The sequence below is a fragment of the Brachycentrus maculatus genome, unplaced genomic scaffold, assembly GCF_059751285.1.
Source record: "Brachycentrus maculatus isolate JH-2025_06_01 unplaced genomic scaffold, ASM5975128v1 h1tg000144l, whole genome shotgun sequence".
NCBI classification, from domain to species: domain Eukaryota; kingdom Metazoa; phylum Arthropoda; class Insecta; order Trichoptera; family Brachycentridae; genus Brachycentrus; species Brachycentrus maculatus.
Genome location: NW_028280897.1, coordinates 1986033 through 2006184, shown reverse-complemented (window position 1 = coordinate 2006184; position 20152 = coordinate 1986033). Strand labels below are relative to the sequence as shown.

Below are 20152 nucleotides of genomic sequence, written 5' to 3'. Positions count from 1 at the left end.
TTATGTAAATAAAAGTAGAATTCATCCAATAACCTTGTTTAATTTTGAATTCCACTTTTATTTTTATAAAAACTATAATATGTTACGCGTTTGGGCTTATTAAGACAAAAATGTTTGATTAATAAGATGTAACGCGTTACATATTATCATAAACATACATGTAAATAAAAGTAAAATTCAATCAATAACCGTGTTTAATTTTATATATATCACCCAACAATGTTGATTTAACGATGAAAATTATAGTAGAGCATCAGAGCAAGCATAGAGAGAGGCATCTTCCGTCTCGAGAAAAGCAAAATAAAAGGCAAGAGTTTCCCGGATTCGTTGATTTCCTCCGCCAACCAGACAAGAGCGTACCGCGACGCGCTCTGTGCTGGGTCCATCGCTCACGGCTCTCAGCTCAGTCTACCACGGCTTACCGAGTCGGGTGGACGTCCTGCCGGTGAGGAAAAGCGATTTCCCTTTCCTTCGCGTGCCAGGCCACAAACGCAAGAGACCTGTTGGGCTTTTTCGTGTATAACGTGTTTCTTTTTTTCTTTTTATATTTGGTTCTTTTTTACATTGTGATTGAAAATGGACAGGACCGGACTGACGAACCAGAGCCTGCAGACGGCGGAACAGGAGGTAAGGATTTAAAAAAATATATTTATCAATGTTAATATTATTAAAAATAAAAAAAAATATCATTTAAACTCATATTTAAAAAAATCACTTTTATATATAAAATACGACATTTCGATAATTTAATGAAATATTGTATTTTGTCTTTACGGTTCAAGCGAATATGCTTAAAAATACTTGATTTTTTTTCATCGCCGGAGCAAGTATATTTATTAAAAATATATTTGCTATTTATGAAAATAATATTTTAATGAAAGAAATTGTTTATTGTTTTTTTTAAAGGCACATTTTTTTTTAATCTTAAATATTATTCAAATTTTCTAAGGTGAAATGTGTGTATAAATCTGAAGATTTTTTTCATACACATAAAATGAGACATTGTGATAATTTAATAACATATTTCATTTTATTTTTTTGTTTCATGCAAAAATGCCTAAAAAACATAATTTTTTTAATCACCGTAAAAAATATATTAAATAAAAATAAAAATGTCTTTAATTAAAGTTTTTGAATTTTAAAATGATATTTTAAAGATTTGTTTTTTAATAAAAATGAAATGCCTAAAAAAACCTGATTTTTTCAATCACCGTAACAAATACATAAATAAAAATAATAATCCCTTTAATTAAAGTTTTTGAATTTTAAAATGATATTTTAAAGATTTGTTTTAAATAAAAATAAAATTCCTAAAAAACATGATTTTTTCAATCACCGCAACAAATATATGAAATAAAAATAAAAATGTCTTTAATTAAAGTTTTTGAATTTTAAAATGATATTTTAAAGATTTGTTTTTTAATAAAAATAAAATGCCTAAAAACACGATTTTTTTCAATAACAGCAACAAATATATTAAATAAAAATAAAAATGTCTTTAATTAAGGTTTTTGAATTTTAAAATGATATTTTAATGATTTGTTTTTTAATAAAAATAAAATGCCCAAAAAACATGATTTTTTCAATCACCGTAACAAATATATTAAATAAGAGTAATAATGACTTTAACTAAAGTTTTTGAATTTTAAAATGATATTTTAAAGATTTGTTTTTTAATAAAAATAAAATGCCTTAAAAAACCGTGATTTTTTCAATCACCGTAACAAATATATAAATAAAAATAATAATGCCTTTAATTAAAGTTTTTGAATTTTAAAATGATATTTAAAAGATTTGTTTTTTAATAAAAATAAAATGCCTAAAAAACGTGATTTTTTCAACCACCGTAACAAATATATTAAATAAAAATAAAAATGCCTTTAATTAAAGTTTTTGAATTTTAAAATGATAATTTAAAGATTTGTTTTTAATAAAAATAAAATGCCTAAAAAAACCTGATTTTTTCAATCACCGTAACAAATACATATACATAAAAAATACATAAAAATAATAATTCCTTTAATTAAAGTTTTTTAATTTTTAAATTATATATTTAAGATTTGTTTTTTTAATAAAAATAAAATGCTTTAAAAAACGAGATTTTTTCGATCACCGTAACAAATATATTGAATAAAAATAATTATGCCTTTAATTAAAGTTTTTGAATTTTAAAATGATATTTTACAGATGTTTTTTTGCACATTTTAGTGAATTAAAAAAACATTTTGTAATTCAAGATAAAAATTTAAAACCGATTAAATTCAAAATTTCAAAATTCTAAGACAACTTTTTTAGAAATACACATAAGTACTTGAAAAAAAATTTTCACATTTTAAAATACAATATTATAAAAGGTATTTTTTTTATTAAAGAATTTATTTTTTAAAGTACATTTTAAATTTTCTAATAACTTTTTTAGAAACACTTGTTTAATATTGTTGTTTCTTTTCAATATATTAAATAAAACTTTTTTTCAATTTCCGAATTTTATACAAGAAATTTTTATATTTTTTTGTACATTCAACATGTATAAATTAAGCAATTTGAAAACATAAATTAAGTGATTCTCTAATTAATGTTTTTATGGCTAAATATAAAATATACCTAACGGTATTTCTATTTTTTAAGCATCGTAGCAAGTATCAAAAATATTTTATTATTATTTTTTAATTGTTTTTTAAGAGAACATAAAGATGATAAAACAAACATAATGTTTTTTAAACATAAATATTTAAATTTCCCGGTCGAAGATTTTTTGATAATAACAGAAAATATTTAAAAAAAAAAATTATCTTATCAAATGTCTAAAAGTATTTGATGAAAACTGTAATTTAAAAAAATGTTGTTTTTGAAACGATGAAATAAAATTCAGTTATATCAATATTATGTCTTTTTATAAATAGAAACATTTAAATTGCTTTATACTTTATTTGATTTTCTAATAAAGTATAAAGCAATTTAAGAAATACAAAATACATAGAACGTTTTTTTTGTACATTTAAAAAGATTAAATTATTAATTTATTTTAAGATAAATGAATTTAGAAATAACAGGTTTCAATTGCAAGTAGATTTTGTGTTAAAACGTCCGTACATTCGATATTTGGTATTATATTATAATTCCTACTACATATTATATAGGTATTAAAAAATCAAGTATTTTTTGTATATCTCTGAATTTAAAAATTATATTTTGTGTACAGAGTATTTTTATGCAAGAAATAAATTATTTATAAAAATAAATTTATTTAGAAATAAACAGGTTTGAATTTCATATGAATTTTGTGAAAAAACACAGTTTTTCCAATATTTGGTATTATATTATAATAAATATTCTACTGCACATTATATAAGTGGAATCAGGAATTTTTCTACGATTATTTAGGAGCAAAAAAATCACCTAAAATCGCTCAGTGATGTCTAATTGTTTGGCGTTCTATTGCATTTAGAAAAATTATATTTTACCCTATTTCTCGAAGATCTTTATACAATATTGTATGAAGATCTTGATTCCGTAGAAATGAATAAAAATGTGTTTTTACCGCAATTTCATAAAACATTCCTAAATAAAACCCCAAAACTGGCAAAAAGAATCTTTATCCTCTATGTTTTGACGATATGGAAACTGTAAATATTTTTTTTATGTTAAAAAAATGCGACATACTGCTGAAAGCAGGATGCGGGTGCGGAGAGCGCTGTAATTGGCGAAAATTAATAAATATATTAAAAAAACGGAAAGCGGCTGCCTTTTTCCCCGTTTTTTAATAATATAAAACTATTTTACACTTTTCATTTTTTCCGTGAAAGCTGTCTGAAAAGTTACATAAGTGTAGAATTTATTTATTTTATGTATCCCTAGACTGGTACTTGAAGCGCAGGACTGGTCGCATTACCATTATGTAATTTACGATCAAGTTTAATATTTTTAATTTATGACGATTTTATGCAGTGCCCCATGCACTTTCAAGAGTTAATTTTTCAATAAAGCCTTATAATAAATTTCATCCGCTTAATGCAAAGAATAAAATAAAGAGACTAATATTAATAAATTATCGATTTGGTAAATAAAAGAACACAGTAAAAGATTTCTTAAAATTATTCATATGGGTAATTAACGCAAGTCAAATATACAAATTAAACTAAAATCACAGCATTGTTCCAGTCGTCAAAAGTAATAAATCGGAAAAGTTTACTTTGTAGTTAATGTTAATGAAAACAGTTAAAAATGCAACGGTTTAAAAAATATAATACAAACAAATAATAATCTAATTTATATTTGCAGCACTAACTTTGTAATTTTCCAGTTTATAATTAAAATGTAACTTTGTTTTGAAATCACTATAAATATTTTGTTATAACTTAATTATAATGTCCACCGGTTTCGAAGCTAACCGCTTCTTTTTCAAGTATTAATCAGTCTTGAAAAAGAAGCGGTTAGCTTCGAAACCGGTAGACATTATAATTTCATTATAATAAAATATTTATAGTTATTTTAAAACAAAGTTACATTTTAATTATAAAATAATAATCATGTTTTTTTTCAGGACATTGAATTATTTCATGTTTTTTTTAATTTACTTTTGGATACTTTTTGTTACTGTATTATGCATCCAGGTAAGTCGTTCAAGAAGAATCTGTTGTTAATAATCGGTTGTTAATGTTAATAATCTTCCCATTTGAGTCAACAGATCCCAATTTTAAGTGAATCTCGTTTACTGATTTTTATCTATTCACTGGGTTACCGGAACCCTGATTTATTGATTCGCTAATTCCCAAATTAAAGTTCCAGAAAAACTAAGAGAAAAGTTCAACCTTTGGCCGCCGTTGAACTGGACTTAAGTGATGTGGGTGTTCTAAATCAGCGTTCTGCAACCTTTTCTCACCTACGGTACACTAAAGTTCTTCCTAGTATTCCGCAACACACCAAAAGCTAAAGTAGATAGACCATTGAAAAAATATTTAACTGTAATAATTATTATCCGCCTCTGCAGTGTAATGGCCAGCATGCTCAGCTACCGTTCTGGTGGTCCCGGGTTCGATTTCCAGGAGGGGGGGTCAAATAAATGATGTTTTCAGTCTAATATTCATTCAATTCTACCCCGGCTTAGTAACCCGAAGCGGAGGGCTAATCACATTTCCTTCATGTGTTAACCATCAAGATAACAAACACTGCGTTTATATGATGCAGTGCCCTATGCTCCATTGGGGTGCGGATAAGGGCTGAGAGAGAGAGAGAGACACATTTTGAAAAACACACAATATTACGAAAAATAATTTGTCAACGTGTATTTAAAACATAATGAAAAATTGTAAAATGTCATGTTAATTGAAATTGATCGCGGCACACCTGTGTCCGGCTCACGGCACACTGTTATAAAACAACACTACCCGTTGCATGTAATTTGTTTTTTCCGCATTCACTTTGTACTGAGATATGATTAAATAACCTTTAAAACACTTATTTCTTACCACTTCAGTATTATATTTTAACGCCTAGCTTAAGAAACTGCAGATACTTCCATCTACGGGTGTAAATTTAAAAAAAAAAACTATTTAAGTATATCAACTTATTTTTACAGTATTTGACTTACTCGATCATGACAAGATTTTCTCGGTCTTCGTTTTACTGTTCTTTTCTAACTCATTCCTTTCACACGTCCAAATCATCTCATCACACCTTTTACCGAAAATGTATCATATCTTATCTCTTTTCTTCACTGTTGGAACAACTATTATTTGGTACATCTTTTTGCTTACAGATGTAAGCATCAGTAAGTTTCGAAACTAGACGCTAAAATATAAACTCAAGTGGTAAAAACCATGTATTTTATTTATAATTTACTCATTGTAATATATGTAGGTGTTAAGACATTTATTTGTTGTGAGGTGTTGCATATCTGTGATTTCAATTATCAAATTGAGTAGTTTTATAAATCGAAATCCCGAATCTGCCTCGGAAGTCCCAGTTTGCTTAAATGACATCCGGCCATCATCTCTGGTGACGCCTAAAGTGGGCGCTGAAGGTCCCGAAGAGCTGTGGAGGCTAGAAGTAACAGAATGTACTCGTACTCACTCACAAACTCACAATATCAGAGATGCCAGGGCGACGATACGGTAGGGAAATTAACTAGGTAGTGTACATGACTTTAACTTTACTTCCATTCGGTTAAAAAACATACAAAATTTAAAAAAAAACTTTATCTTGGAAGAAAAGTTGTAATTATCTATATGAAGTTGTTATAACGACAACTCCCGCACGGAATCAATGCCCAGAGCTTAGATTCCATACATAAGTCAATTCTTTTATTTAAACTATTTTTTATGCAAACTTTTAAATCAACCTTCCGTTCAACTAATTTTCCTAAAAAAATAAATAAAATAAGTACAATATTTCGACAATGTAACATAATTCGTTGCTAATTTCACCTCAAATATTAAAAAAAAGACTTTTAGGATTCTTATTATATATATGTAATGCAAATTGACTTCCTTGATCTTATTTTTAGAAAAAGTATTCTAATCTCTTTTAAGTCATTGTAACTTCTAAGAAAACTAAACTGACAGAACACAAAGAATAGAGTAAAGTGTAGAGTTAATAAAATAAAGATGAAAGTAGACTGAATGCAGTCGGGATGAGATCGCTCAGTGCGGAAAAACGATGTGTAATAGATTTTCCAACAGTGATGCAAAGAGATAAGCATTTTCGATAAAATTAAAAGAGGTGTATTGAGGTGGTTTGGACACGTGAAAGGAATGAGTGTAAAAAGAACAGTAAAACAAATTGATGAGGTAAATGTAGTTGGAAATAGAAGCTGAGGAAGACCAAGGAAAAATTGACAGTATTTCAAATACTTGGGCGTAGTTAGGTAAGAAGTCGGAATAATCGACGGATATGTATGAGGAGATGTATAAATGCGGAAGCGGCGAAGATTATTTAAAAAACATAATGTTTTGGCATTCTCTCTGCCCCACGGAAGCGGCGTGATGGTTAGTTAGCTAGTTAAAAAAACTCCAAGTTTAACCTGTTAAAGTAATCTTGCTTTTGGTACCGAATACTTGATGTATGTTTCTTGTCTTTTATTTTTGACGTCTTCAATACACAATAAAGATTTTCCAGATTTTTCTTTTCTCTCTCCTGTAACGAAATGTGACTAATAAACGTGATACGTCCTTTGAATTTGGTTCTCCATTCTCAACCACTGATCGATTATTGAATCGCCGCCTTAAAAGTTTTGGTCCGAAAAAATAGAAAAGTCCAAATAAGAAAAAAATAATTGAATTGATTTTACGTGGAGTTGTAAAATATTATCATAAAGCAATCATGCTTATTTCCAAAAATCTTCTTCCTTATTTAAGTTTTTTACTAAATTATTAATAGAATTTGTTTGTTTGTGAAAATCGTCACGAAAAGCGTCAACCATCACTTCAAACTCCCGTCCGAGGCCTAAAACTTTCTAAATCAGAGATGAAACCGTAGCTGCTCGTACTTTGTAAAATAAACAACATCCTCGAAATTCAGTTTGTTACATTAATTTCTTAAAAACAATCGAGTCGGGTAGTTCGTTCGTTTTGTCCGCCTCCATAGCTGAGTGGTTACCATGTTGAAGGTATAAGGTTCAATCCCAAGGGGTGTCAAAATAAACTTGTGTTTTTTTCACAATAATATTTATTAAATATTACCCTTCATCTGAATATAATCTGGTAGAAGTGTATGTAATGTGTAATGGTCAGCACACTCGGCTACCGTGCTGGAGGTTTCGGATTCGATTCCCAGGGGGGGGGGGTCAAAGAAATATATATTTTTCACTCTAATATTTAATCAATATTTCACTGGACTGGTACCTGAAGCGGAGCACTGATCTGCTTTCCTTCATGTGTCAACGGTTAAGATAACACTGCGTTTATATGATGCAGTACCCTATGCACCATCGGGTACTGATAAGTGTTTAAAGAGTTAGACTGATCACCTTGCCTTCATAAAATTAGTGATTTGAGTAGGAAATTACTGCTTAAGGGAAAATAATATGGAAAATGATATGCGGTATTATCCCTCGAGCGATTTTCATTCGTCTCTAATTTGGACCAGCTTTTGGACCAATCAATATTGACTTCACGTTACTTTTCTCTTTCATTCTTAGCCCACCCCTATATCTCTTTTGATTCTATTTCTTACTTTCCTCCTCATATCCTTTAGATACATGTATCATTTACATGTACGTTTTCTTTTCATCCTTAAAATGGTTTATGGTAGGGTCAAAAAAGCGGATTTTAAATGCGTACGCCGGACTTTTTATGTGGGTTTATGATTATCCGGTTTTTATGGAGATATAGATTTCAAGACATTCGGATGAAAACCAAACATGTCAATAAACTGTGTCATTGTAAAACTAGAAAACCAAATCATGTTAAACCCGATAAAGCAGTGTATTTTTCATCTGTTTCATTAATGTTTTACTTTGTAAATACAAATATTTCGTAAAATATACTGAAGATAACAGTAGATTTTAAGAAATAGTGGTATTTACTAAGTAAAAAATTAAGTAAAAATTTAAAGATTTTACCAGAAAGTGACTGCCGAATCAATTAATGCAATGATAAAATTAGTCTACAATAGGTCGTATCCTCTGTAAATACCCAGACCTCAATATTTTTCTTCATCTTTGTTGAGATGTTAAAACGGTGTTTTGTCTCACCCTATACTTTACACGTGTTAAATTTGATTTTGGAAATTTTGGTGTCTCTTTAAAAAGAAAATTACTCCCGAATTTATACACCCCGTAATAGAAATTCCGGGAAAAATATTTGTTTGATAATTATTAAAGGAGTATCTGATTATTAATTTTCGATTTTGAACAGTTAAGATTTTCCGACAAAAGCATTCACTCCATCCATCCACCCACCCCTACAGAATAAATTGAGTTTTCAAGAAATAGTAAAACGATAAATAAATAAATGAATATGAATATGAATATGAATATGAATATAATAATTGCACGTGTGTAAAGTGATCAATTTAAATTCACTTTTCTGTTAAAATTTATATTTAATAACTTATCTCTTGTGCATACGTTTATTTTACCTTGTACGAGTATATATGGAGTCAAAATATGGAAGAGTAGATTGGCTGAACTGCACTGCTTTACTTTTTTTTAATTTTCCATACAATTCTAAGTATAATATAAAAGTCTTTGGAAACACTGTAGTAAATACATATGTATAAATCTCTTATTTGTAAATTAACCTTAAAACAGGGTACAAATACCAAGGGAAATTAAAAAAAAGAAGAGCATATGTAGGTATGGTTTTCAAAAGAAATGAATTCAACCTAACCTTAAATTAACCTAACCTTAAATTTTGTCTAGCTCCAGTCTGATGATGTCGGTTACAACAAAACCCGGTCACTGTTCAAAAAATATTTATGTGGAAAAGATAAATATTTACCATCCATCCACCCACCCCTACAGAATAAATTGAGTTTTCAAGAAATAGTAAAACGATAAATAAATAAATGAATATGAATATGAATATGAATATGAATATAATAATTGCACGTGTGTAAAGTGATCAATTTAAATTCACTTTTCTGTTAAAATTTATATTTAATAACTTATCTCTTGTGCATACGTTTATTTTACCTTGTACGAGTATATATGGAGTCAAAATATGGAAGAGTAGATTGGCTGAACTGCACTGCTTTACTTTTTTTTAATTTTCCATACAATTCTAAGTATAATATAAAAGTCTTTGGAAACACTGTAGTAAATACATATGTATAAATCTCTTATTTGTAAATTAACCTTAAAACAGGGTACAAATACCAAGGGAAATTAAAAAAAAGAAGAGCATATGTAGGTATGGTTTTCAAAAGAAATGAATTCAACCTAACCTTAAATTAACCTAACCTTAAATTTTGTCTAGCTCCAGTCTGATGATGTCGGTTACAACAAAACCCGGTCACTGTTCAAAAAATATTTATGTGGAAAAGACTATACAGTTGTTATTTTATTCCATAAAATGCAGTTTCACCAAGAAATGTCAGTACAAAACATTGATCTAATATCAGACTTCTATATAACTAACCATCAGCCTACAGGAGTAGGCAGAGAGAATAGAAGGCTACACCACTCTGTCTTTGGCAAACAATCTTCGCCTCTTCCACGCTCATGCATCTCCTGATACATACCCGCCGATTATTACGACTCCTAACCCGACCGCTTTCAAGTATTTGGCGTACCGACTTTTATATTCTTTTTCATTTTTGTCGAGATGTCTAAATGTACAGTCTATTAAGCAGTTTCGCTTTTATTTCGTTAGTTTGTTTCCATATACATATGTACATTACTGGAGTTTTCCCGTAATAACGTAATAAGGTCAATTATCGACAATTTTATACGTATCTATTTTGTAATGTAATATTTCCACTACGTTTAAATGTGTACCGATCGCTCTGGTCGATGACGTAGAAATTCTTTACTTCAAGAATGCCAATTAGTTTTAATTTTCCATTGTGAGCTCAGGCTGGAGTACCTCAAAGGAAAGTCTCTCGATGTCAACTTGAGTTATGAAAAAATAGTGCTTCAGATATTTTTGGTCCATCCCAATTCGACCCGTCGCAGGAATAGCGAATTTTAAAGAGTGCCCAAAAGATGTTTTCCGTTTTCAAGGGTGACTCGGTAATTGGCCGGTGTGACGCAATGACCCAAAATTAGCTTAAAACCTTAAAACGACAATATTATGGAGAAAAAAATGTGCTCGCAACATATTTAGTGGGTACAAATACTAACACTCTCCATATCATTCATCGTTCACTTTGTATAATACCACTTTAAAAAATACTACTTCATGATGGAATGATAATTCTAAAACCGATAGTCACAAAGTAGTGATTTGATGGCACAAATAGAGTATTTTATTACCATACCAAAAAAAGACAATATTTAAAATACAAAAAAAGGTACAAATACTTGTTCACAAATCGGTGTTTCTCTACATAGGAGTCATTTTTACATTTTTCACATCTCAACATAAATGAAGAAGTATATGGATGTCTGTATATTTACAGGACTTATGACATGTCGCTGGTTAAGTGATCACTATATACACGTGCAACATTCACAATTCTACTCACGATTGTGAACCACACTACACAAATTTGGGTTTCTCCACTAAGGGGTTATTTTAACATTTTTGACATCTCTCATTAAGAAAAATATAGATGTTTGAGTATTAACAGGGCTGATGATCTGTCGTAAGCTGGTTAAGGGATCACTTGACACACGTGCATCATTCACCATTCTTCATAGTAGTACCTTTTTAAAACTTTTATTCTTAACACGAAATAAAAACATATGTAAGTATGCCGTATACGTCAAACGTATGTAAATTCATCGGCTCAAGTGGCTTTTAAAAGTCCTGGGTTTTACTAAAAACGGTGGAAGTTGCACGCACCTGCAATGAAGATGCCGAATAATTATGAAGGTCGTATTACGCCTCTAGGCATTAAACTTGATTTTTAACGCATAAGTGCGTTTGTTACCGAATTTCGTACATCAAAAAATTAATAAAGATTTTTTCAAAACCTTGTACACAAAGTGATTTTAACAAAGGATTCAAGATACAAAATAACTATTTAACTAACTAATTTAACCGCCATGCCGCTTCCCCGCAGGAGTAGGCACAGATAATAGAACGCCACACCAATCCGTCTTAGAAAACGTTGCACAACATTTTGAGTGTCTCAAAGTTATTTTTTTACAATGCTGGGTTTCTCTTAAAATGTAAAAAATATCCACTTATGATAAATTTTACATTTTTGACATGTTTATATAGTTGATGAACAATATCGAAGTATTGAAGAATTGTCATAGCCTGGTTAAGTGATCACTTTACAGATATTTATATAAGTATGCAATAATATTTGATTTTATTTAAACTTAAAAAAAACTACCAGTAAAGCAGATTTTCTATGTTATCACTGAAACATATAATAATAATAATGTCAATGTCGGTTTCTTCAAAATCTCAAATCTTCTTCAAAAGTAATTCACCGATTGATTTGAACTTTTTACACAAGTTGGATTCTTTTTAAAAAATCTTCTGGAAAAATGTTCCCTTCAAAACAGTTTCTCCCTCAGTGGCAGCGCCATCTATTAAACCAATATTTAACTCATGGCGAACAGCTGTTGTCACTTAACATTTTCTAAGTTTTTTATGGTATTGTTGTGTCAAAGGTTTTTGATAATTTCATTGCTTCACAAGCTTTTGGAATTGAACCATTTTAACATAAAAATGAGGGCTTTCTATTTTATTTCTTTTTTTCCACCCAGTCACACTGAGCCACAACCACGCGTGGCCGGGAACACCTAGTCCTTTCATAATTTATGTAAGATTGTTGTTAAAAAACAGGTTTAGTTTAAGTATTCGTTGATGAAATCGGGAATACTTGTTGCGTCACATTTTAGCGAGAATCATTATGAATGCAAAGGTATGATTGACATACAGTTACTCAGGAGCATGTGTATGATACGTAATGTCAGGAAGGATGGTAGCCAGAAGGATAACAGATATGTGGTTATAAATAATTTTCTTAACATTTTGAGTGTGTCCAAATACTTGTTAAAAATCTGGATTTGTGAATTTGTTCACAAAATGGTCAAGTTTATAAGCTAAAATAATAAAACGATATTTTTTAGCGTTTCTCATGTATGGGATTATAATCCCGGGTTTGGACCCCACATTCAAATAGAAGAGTTTATGCTCAGTAAAAAGTTTCTTTTGTCTCACCAATAAATGTATGTGGATCCGATGAACACAAATTAAGTTTGGAGTAAGGTCCTTGAAATATATTAACCAGCTGCCTAACACAAAAATTTATCTCACCAATAGATGTCTCTAGTAAAATTCGAGTGATTCAAGCACTATGCTTTATTATTCTTCAGATATTCTCATCAATAGGTACAATCTGAATCTAAGAGTTTGTGTTTTCACTCGTTGGCAACAACATCCGTAGTTCTCGAAACTAGTCGTGCTTACGTTAAAAACTAAAAAAAAGACCCGTTACCCGACCGCTTTCAAGTATTTGACATACCTGATCACGCCAAGTTTTCTCGGTCTTCCTCCGCTCCTTTTTCCAACTTTGTTCATCTCAAAATTTGTTTCTGAGGGAAGAAGAAATTTACTAGAAATTAATTAACCGACATTGAGGTAGTATTTTACAAAAATGACGCTGTATAAAGTATCCAAATTTATTATTTTCACTAATATGAAGACAATGAGGAATTTTCATTCTTTTCGTGTTTTGTATTTTATTTTAACCGAGATATTTATTATTTTTTATTGCATGTATATTACAATGATACGTGTATTCAAAAAATACATTCTTTATGTTTTGTCGTTATTAAATTCTATATTTTATTATTAACATTAATCTTGTATTATATCACGAAATTTTCATTTCTTTTGAAATTGGCTCAGATTCCTTTCACTCATCTCATATTATATTTCTCATCCTCCACATTAAACAATTTTCTTAATATGATTTTCGCAAATTATAATCCTATTACATTCCTACCTCTCATATCATACTTATGTACTTCAAAAATCTTAACGTAATTTTTAAAATATATGTACATTTTGCGATTGGGGTATTAAATTTCACATATAGTAATTTTATACACAAGTATTCGCTTTTAGTGTTCAATCTCATTGAACACCCTCCACATTTCTTAGATCGTGTATGTTATTAACTTTTTAGAAATATCTCTCTCAGTACCTCGTACGTAATTGACACGTGTAACGTCTTAAGCTTTTCTACATTTGCTAAACACAATATTGTAAGGCAATCATTATGAGAAGGGTGATCTAGCAAAGTTCTTGTGAAATAAATAGGAGAAATCCGTTTCTGTTCTCATTGCAAGAGTAGGCAGAGAGTAGAACGCCACACCACTTCGTCTTTGTAAACATTACATACCCGTCGATTATTCCAATTTCTGACCTGACCACGCCTAATTATTTATATATTTGATCATGCCAAGTCTTCTTTTTGAGATGTCAAAAAATAATATGATAAATAACTCCTACAATTGGGGATAATCCAGATTTGTGAACAAGTATTTGAACACACTCGAAATGTTGTTAAAATATTTAATATGTACTTAAAGTTAAAAAATGAATCAAGATGGTACAGTGCTAAAAGCCTCTGAAAATTTATAAATAATTTTATTTATAAATTTGTAAAAAGTAAATTCCAACCCTCTTTATTCGCTATTACATCAAAATGTAACCAAATCCAGTGGTTCTCAATGAAATAAAAAAATAATGTTTTTTTTTTATTATCGTTAGAAAAAAATAGAAGTATGCTTACTTGGAGAGTCACTCGACTTTTGGGTTTTTAGCTTTCCTCGGCCTTCTGTTAATAATTCCAGGGCTGTATTAACACGGAGTGTAAATATTAGTTTATACTATTTTACGCAAAGTATAAATTAAACTCAAACTTATGTTGAATGACAGTTGGGGGAAAATTTAGAATGTAAATGAATTGAGTAATATTTTTTCTAATAATTTACCAAAAAAGATTCACCCAGATTTCTATGCTAATATTAATAAAGGTAAATATGGTTGAATTGAAAAAAGATTAAGAAAATATATTAAATCATGCTTGTGTTTATAAATTAAATTGTTCAAAGTGTCTTACCTTTTACGTTGGTAAAATTTAGTAAATTGAATATCAGAATTTGAAAAAAATATTTTTTGAGTTTTTCAATCACCTTATATCTGAAGACCATCATTTCGATGAAACAACGGGTGTGGAAATTTTACATGTAAATAAAACTGGTCTTCGTTTAGATAATCTTGAAAAATTAAGAATATGATTAGATATCGACAAAGATCTATCCGTGATAAATAACCGATTAAATTCATCTTCAGGTCCGCTTTTGAAAATATTCACAATGTGATCACTTTGTCTTCATTATCTCTCTCATAAAAATAAATGAATAATAATATTAATGATATTCGTTACATATAAATTTGTGATTACAGCAATCTAATTTTCCTTATAAAAAAAATTTTTTTACTCAGTTTAAACAAAGTTGTTTTATTTTATAAAGTTTATAAAATGTGCCACAAAGTATCTAAGAAAAATTCAAGAAATTTAATTTTCGTCTATAGTTGACTTGATGAGGGAATGATTTTTTTAAAGTACATTTTTTAACACTGCCCCCTTGGCTTTTTTTCATCTAGGGTTGTTCAAAAAAACAAGAAATTGTAAGTGTTCTTGACTTGGTAATCTCCAATTCTCAAGAATTATAACAACATAATCTCCAATTATAATTTAATCTTCCATTCTCCGGATTTTTTAGAAAAATAATCTCCAATTATAAATCCTTCTCCGATTCTCAGGAATGGTTATAAAATGATACCTGGGAAAGGAGATTACCAAATAAATTGGAAAGAATTCAAATGTAAGGATCCTGATTCGAAATTTTCATTTCATCATTTTGAAAGACTCGTGTTGAACAACATTTAGAAAATAAAATGATCAAATGGCCACCTAATTCACGTAGGTTATAATTACAATATTTTGAGTGTGTCCAAATACTCGTTCACAAATTTAAACCAGTCTATGACGGTCGTAAGCCCCGTAAATGCCCAGACTTCTGGATTTGAAAATTAACAAATGTGGATTCGTGAATTTGTTCACAAACTGGTCAAATTATAAACTAAAATAATAAAATGAAAAAGGACATTTTCCAGCGTTTTTCATGTATTTTATTATAATTCAGGATTTGGACCTCACATTTAAAAAGAAGAGTTTCTGGTCAATAAAAAGCGTTTTTCATCTCACCAATAGATGTCTCATTCATCATCAGTGAAATTCGAGTAATTCAAGCACTATGTTTCGAAATTGAACCATATATGTAGAAGTTGCAAGAATTTGAGTAGTGTGGTTGTCAATCATGGTTAAAATTGGTGAATGTTACGCGTGTGATCACTTATACCCGCCCCGTAAATGCCCAGACTTCCATATTCTTCTTCATCCATGTTGAGATGTCAAAAAAGAATAGGTTATAATTAGTTCAACCATAGTTGATAACGGACATGGGTAATTTGACGACGGACTAACGGACTTATAGTCATATGTAATCATGAACCTACAAAGTTGTTTATTTTTTACGCGACGTTACATATATTTTTACCTACATAGAAGAATAAGACTGTTCTTACTCTCTTAGACTTTAAAGAAGAAAAAATACACGAGTGTTCTAAAACAATTATACCAGGATTTCACTTGGAGATTTTCGAATATTGATATCTCAAAAAGATTAAACACACTCGAAATATAATGAATACAATAATTGGTCTTGCAAATAAAAATTAAATAATAATAACCTACATACATTTATCATTAAAATGCTACTTTGTTTTAAAATCACAATTTTATAGTGATTTTAAAACAAACCCTTATCCGCACCCAATGGTTCACGGGCACTACATCGTATTGACGCAGTGTTATCTTAATCGTTACTTACATGAAGGCAAGGTACTCAGGGACTCCTGTACTTCAAGGACCAGTCCAGGGTAATATGAAATAAATATTTGAGTGTAAAATTACTAATATTTATTTCCCCCCCTCCCACCTTGGAATCGAACCCAGGGCCTCCAGAACGGTAACTAAACACGCTAATCATTACACTACGGAGGCGGACAAAATTGAGTAAAATAAAATATGAATATATTTTCATTTGTTCGTATGTGAAATAATAAGGAAGAATTTCCCATGCCGTATCGGCCTCCTAAAGTAGTGGTTAGCACGTTTGTCTATCATGCTAAAAAGCCCCGGATTCCCAGGAGGGGTCAAATAGAATCAATGTGATATTTTAATCTAATATTTATTTAAAATTACCAAGGACTGGTATCTGAAGCGCAAGATTGATCATTTTGGCTTCATGCGAGTATTGATCAAGATAACACTGCGACAATAGGATGCAGTGCCTTTTTGGTAATAAGATTTTTGACTTAATCATATTTGTAATTAACGATTTATATAATTGCGTGATGGTGTTAGTTGGTTATTTAGTATAATGTGATGACTAAAACCTGCTAATGACAAGTCGTCAGCACTGTATAAGTATATCCAGAATTCCATATTCCTAATTTGAAATTAATATTAACATTTTTATATAAATTAAATATAATAAGCTGTAATTCCATTTTTTTTAAAATTAAAAACCATACACAAAAGTAAATGTCTTTATCTTTAAGGACGTGTTTACATTGAATAACTAGAATGTGGTTTTGAAAAGTATATTGAAAATAACAACAATCAAATACCAATAGCATTTAGCGACTGTTGACGCTAAATGCGATGCCTATAAAAAATCGAGGCACGGGAAAACCGCTTTTAACACTTTGAATATCGACTTCAAGTAAACCCGTTCGTATTCCGTATTGGAGTAGTCATCGTTTCGAATCAATTTATTTTAGATAAAAGTAAGTATGTATCTTTCATTCGCGCCTACAGTAAAATATCCACTTCTCATACACCGACTGTGTTAACAAAAATATAAATGTTTGGTTGTTAAAAATCCTCAATCTCCTAAAGTATTAGTAGATCATTGTCAGATGGGAGGAATATCTGATTTAACATACTCAGCCTATTAAGGATTGTATTAGACTCGTTTTGTGTTTATAACAGCCGATTCAATTAAAATTTTCTTGTGGAAAATTCGCCTTCGTAAATACGTTGTTTTCGTAAGTTGGTAACGAATAACGTCACAGAAACAATGGACTTATTTTAATATTGGTAACATTGCTAAATTATTGGCGGCTCCATTTGTTGATGGTTCACGAAGAGATATTGTTACTTCCCTTATAAAACTTTTTCCGTAAAAAAAGTGATTAAATATTTTAAAGATAAATTTACCTAACCATAAGTTAGTTTAAAAAATAAATATTTAAAAGATTTCTAATTATATTTTTTTAGAATTGTTATAACGAATTTTAGTTACATAATGAGGCTGTGATTAGATTGTCACAAAAAGCGATTAAGAATGATTTATCCAATTATACGAAATAATTAAAATATCGTTATTAAAATTGAACCATTAATTGAACATCTCTGATTCCTTAGTCTGTACCTGTCAATCAACATAAAAAATAGACACTCGAGATTATTATCCAAGCCCAGATAATCCCTAAATATTTGATTTTTTCACTATAAAGTATTCCTTATTATTGAAATTAATTAGTCTTCGGGAAGAGAGTGTTTTTTTTTCGTAATCGATTGGGATTTAATTAAGTTTTAATCAGATATACTTCAACGATTTTTTTACTAATTTTTATTGCGAGAAAGTTAGAAAGCCCGTTACATCTTATAAGAGAGAGTTATAGAAAACGATTTGTGAATAAAAGAATGAGCAAAAATTAAAATGAGTACTTCGGACATTCAAAATGATTAATCATACGATGTTACATTCCGTTCATCGTATTCAAGGTCTGCCATAAAAAAAATTGCAAAAAATCACAGAACTTGACTGTACTGCTTACATGTCAATAACGAATTGCGTTATTAAATTTTGAATGTATGTGTGTACAGTACATTTATAATACAAAACTGAAATTCGGAGCAAATATGAAAATTAAGAGACCATAAAGTTGTATAGTAAATTGTTATGGATTAATTTTTTAAAGGAATAATCCGCTAAGGCCCTGCCTTCAAAGGCTTTTCTGCAGGTAAGATAATAAGGACTGGAATGGAAAATCTGAAAAATGCACCACAAACACCCAGACTAATTAAAAATAAATCTTCCTCGAATTTATTTTGCAATTGGCGGGAATCGAAACCGCAACGCCAATTTCGCAGTCGAGCGTCTACCCAACAAGCCACGGCACCCCTGTCAATGAAATAAAAATATTATTAACTGTCTTATGACGACACGTTTCTGTGGCTCTGTTTGATTAAATGAAAAAGAAAGAAAATAGATAACACACATATCAGGTATGTTTAATTTCGCATAATTTGTTAAGCAATGAAAATATCAGAAATTAAAGCAGCTGTCCAGAAGCACGCTGTGTGCCAAGAGCAATGTTCAGAGATAGATTTGATGTATGGTCATATTAAAGACTGGCATGAATTTTATATTAAATTTTGGACATTTTTATATCATCTTCACATTTTTATAGCATAAGATGCGCCTGAATTTTGAAGGTGTTTAAAAAAAAGTGTTTTATTGTCCGTAACATGCGGTTTGTAAAATTTTATATCCAGTTTTAATTTCAAAGCGATATGACAATGTCACGAATCAGAAATTCAATAAGCATTTACAATCAGTTCAATATGTATCATACTTTTCTAACTCAAATCAACTAAACAAAAAACAACAGGACAATAATCTTATCAAAAATATTCTTATCTACAAAATTGAATATTCAATTTGCAAGGAGCTGCTCGTAAATGGATAAATCCCATTGTGGTATCTGGAGCCAAATATTGACGATATTTATGAATATTGTTTTTTTAATTTCTTCGTTTTTTCCTGGATTCAGTCCAGCCCATTCTAAGAACTGAGCTGATTATATTTTCCCGAAAGAGTAGCGTGTAATCTCCAACTCCTAATATATAATTTTTTTCACATGTGGGTTCAGAGAATTTCGATAGCTGTCCTCATGTGTCCTAACGTGTCTCACGGTTCGATAGGCTACAAAAACTGCCACTGTGATTGATCTTAAATTTGCGAGCGTGCCTTTGCTGTTGGGGGCCCGAAGGCAGAAAGAAATAGTATGTCTTGGTATGGCATATCATATTTATTCAGATGGCTAAGTTAGCTGCTTTGAAAACTTGGATTAATTTTAAATTTCAGAAGCGTTGTTGTAAATGATGGGTAGAATATAATGGTGATTTTACAAGTGTAAAGTTATCACTTGAACCGGCTTATGACAATTAGTGAGCCCTGTAAATATCTAGACTTCCATATTCTTCTTTATCTATGTTGAGATATCAATATAAATCATTTTTAAGTGGATAAACCCAGATTCGTGAATAAAGATTTCGACATACCCAAACCATTGCATTGTAAGTAAATTAATTGTTTGAAATAACTTTTACAATATTTTCCCAAGATAACTTATATAAATAATATGTCTACATTACTAAA

The 20152-nt window shown here is 29.9% G+C and overlaps 1 protein-coding gene across 1 annotated transcript in view; it reads left to right on the top strand.

The window, feature by feature from the left end:
• The first annotated feature begins 403 nt into the window (after positions 1-403).
• Positions 404-20152, top strand: part of LOC148308903 (proton-coupled amino acid transporter-like protein acs) — a 63117-nt gene continuing 43368 nt past the window's right edge. Inside the window, exon 1 of the mRNA XM_088260863.1 lies at positions 404-627. Coding sequence (XP_088116989.1) covers positions 577-627 — 51 coding nt within the window. The 5' untranslated portion in view covers positions 404-576. The remainder of the gene's footprint in view (positions 628-20152) is intronic.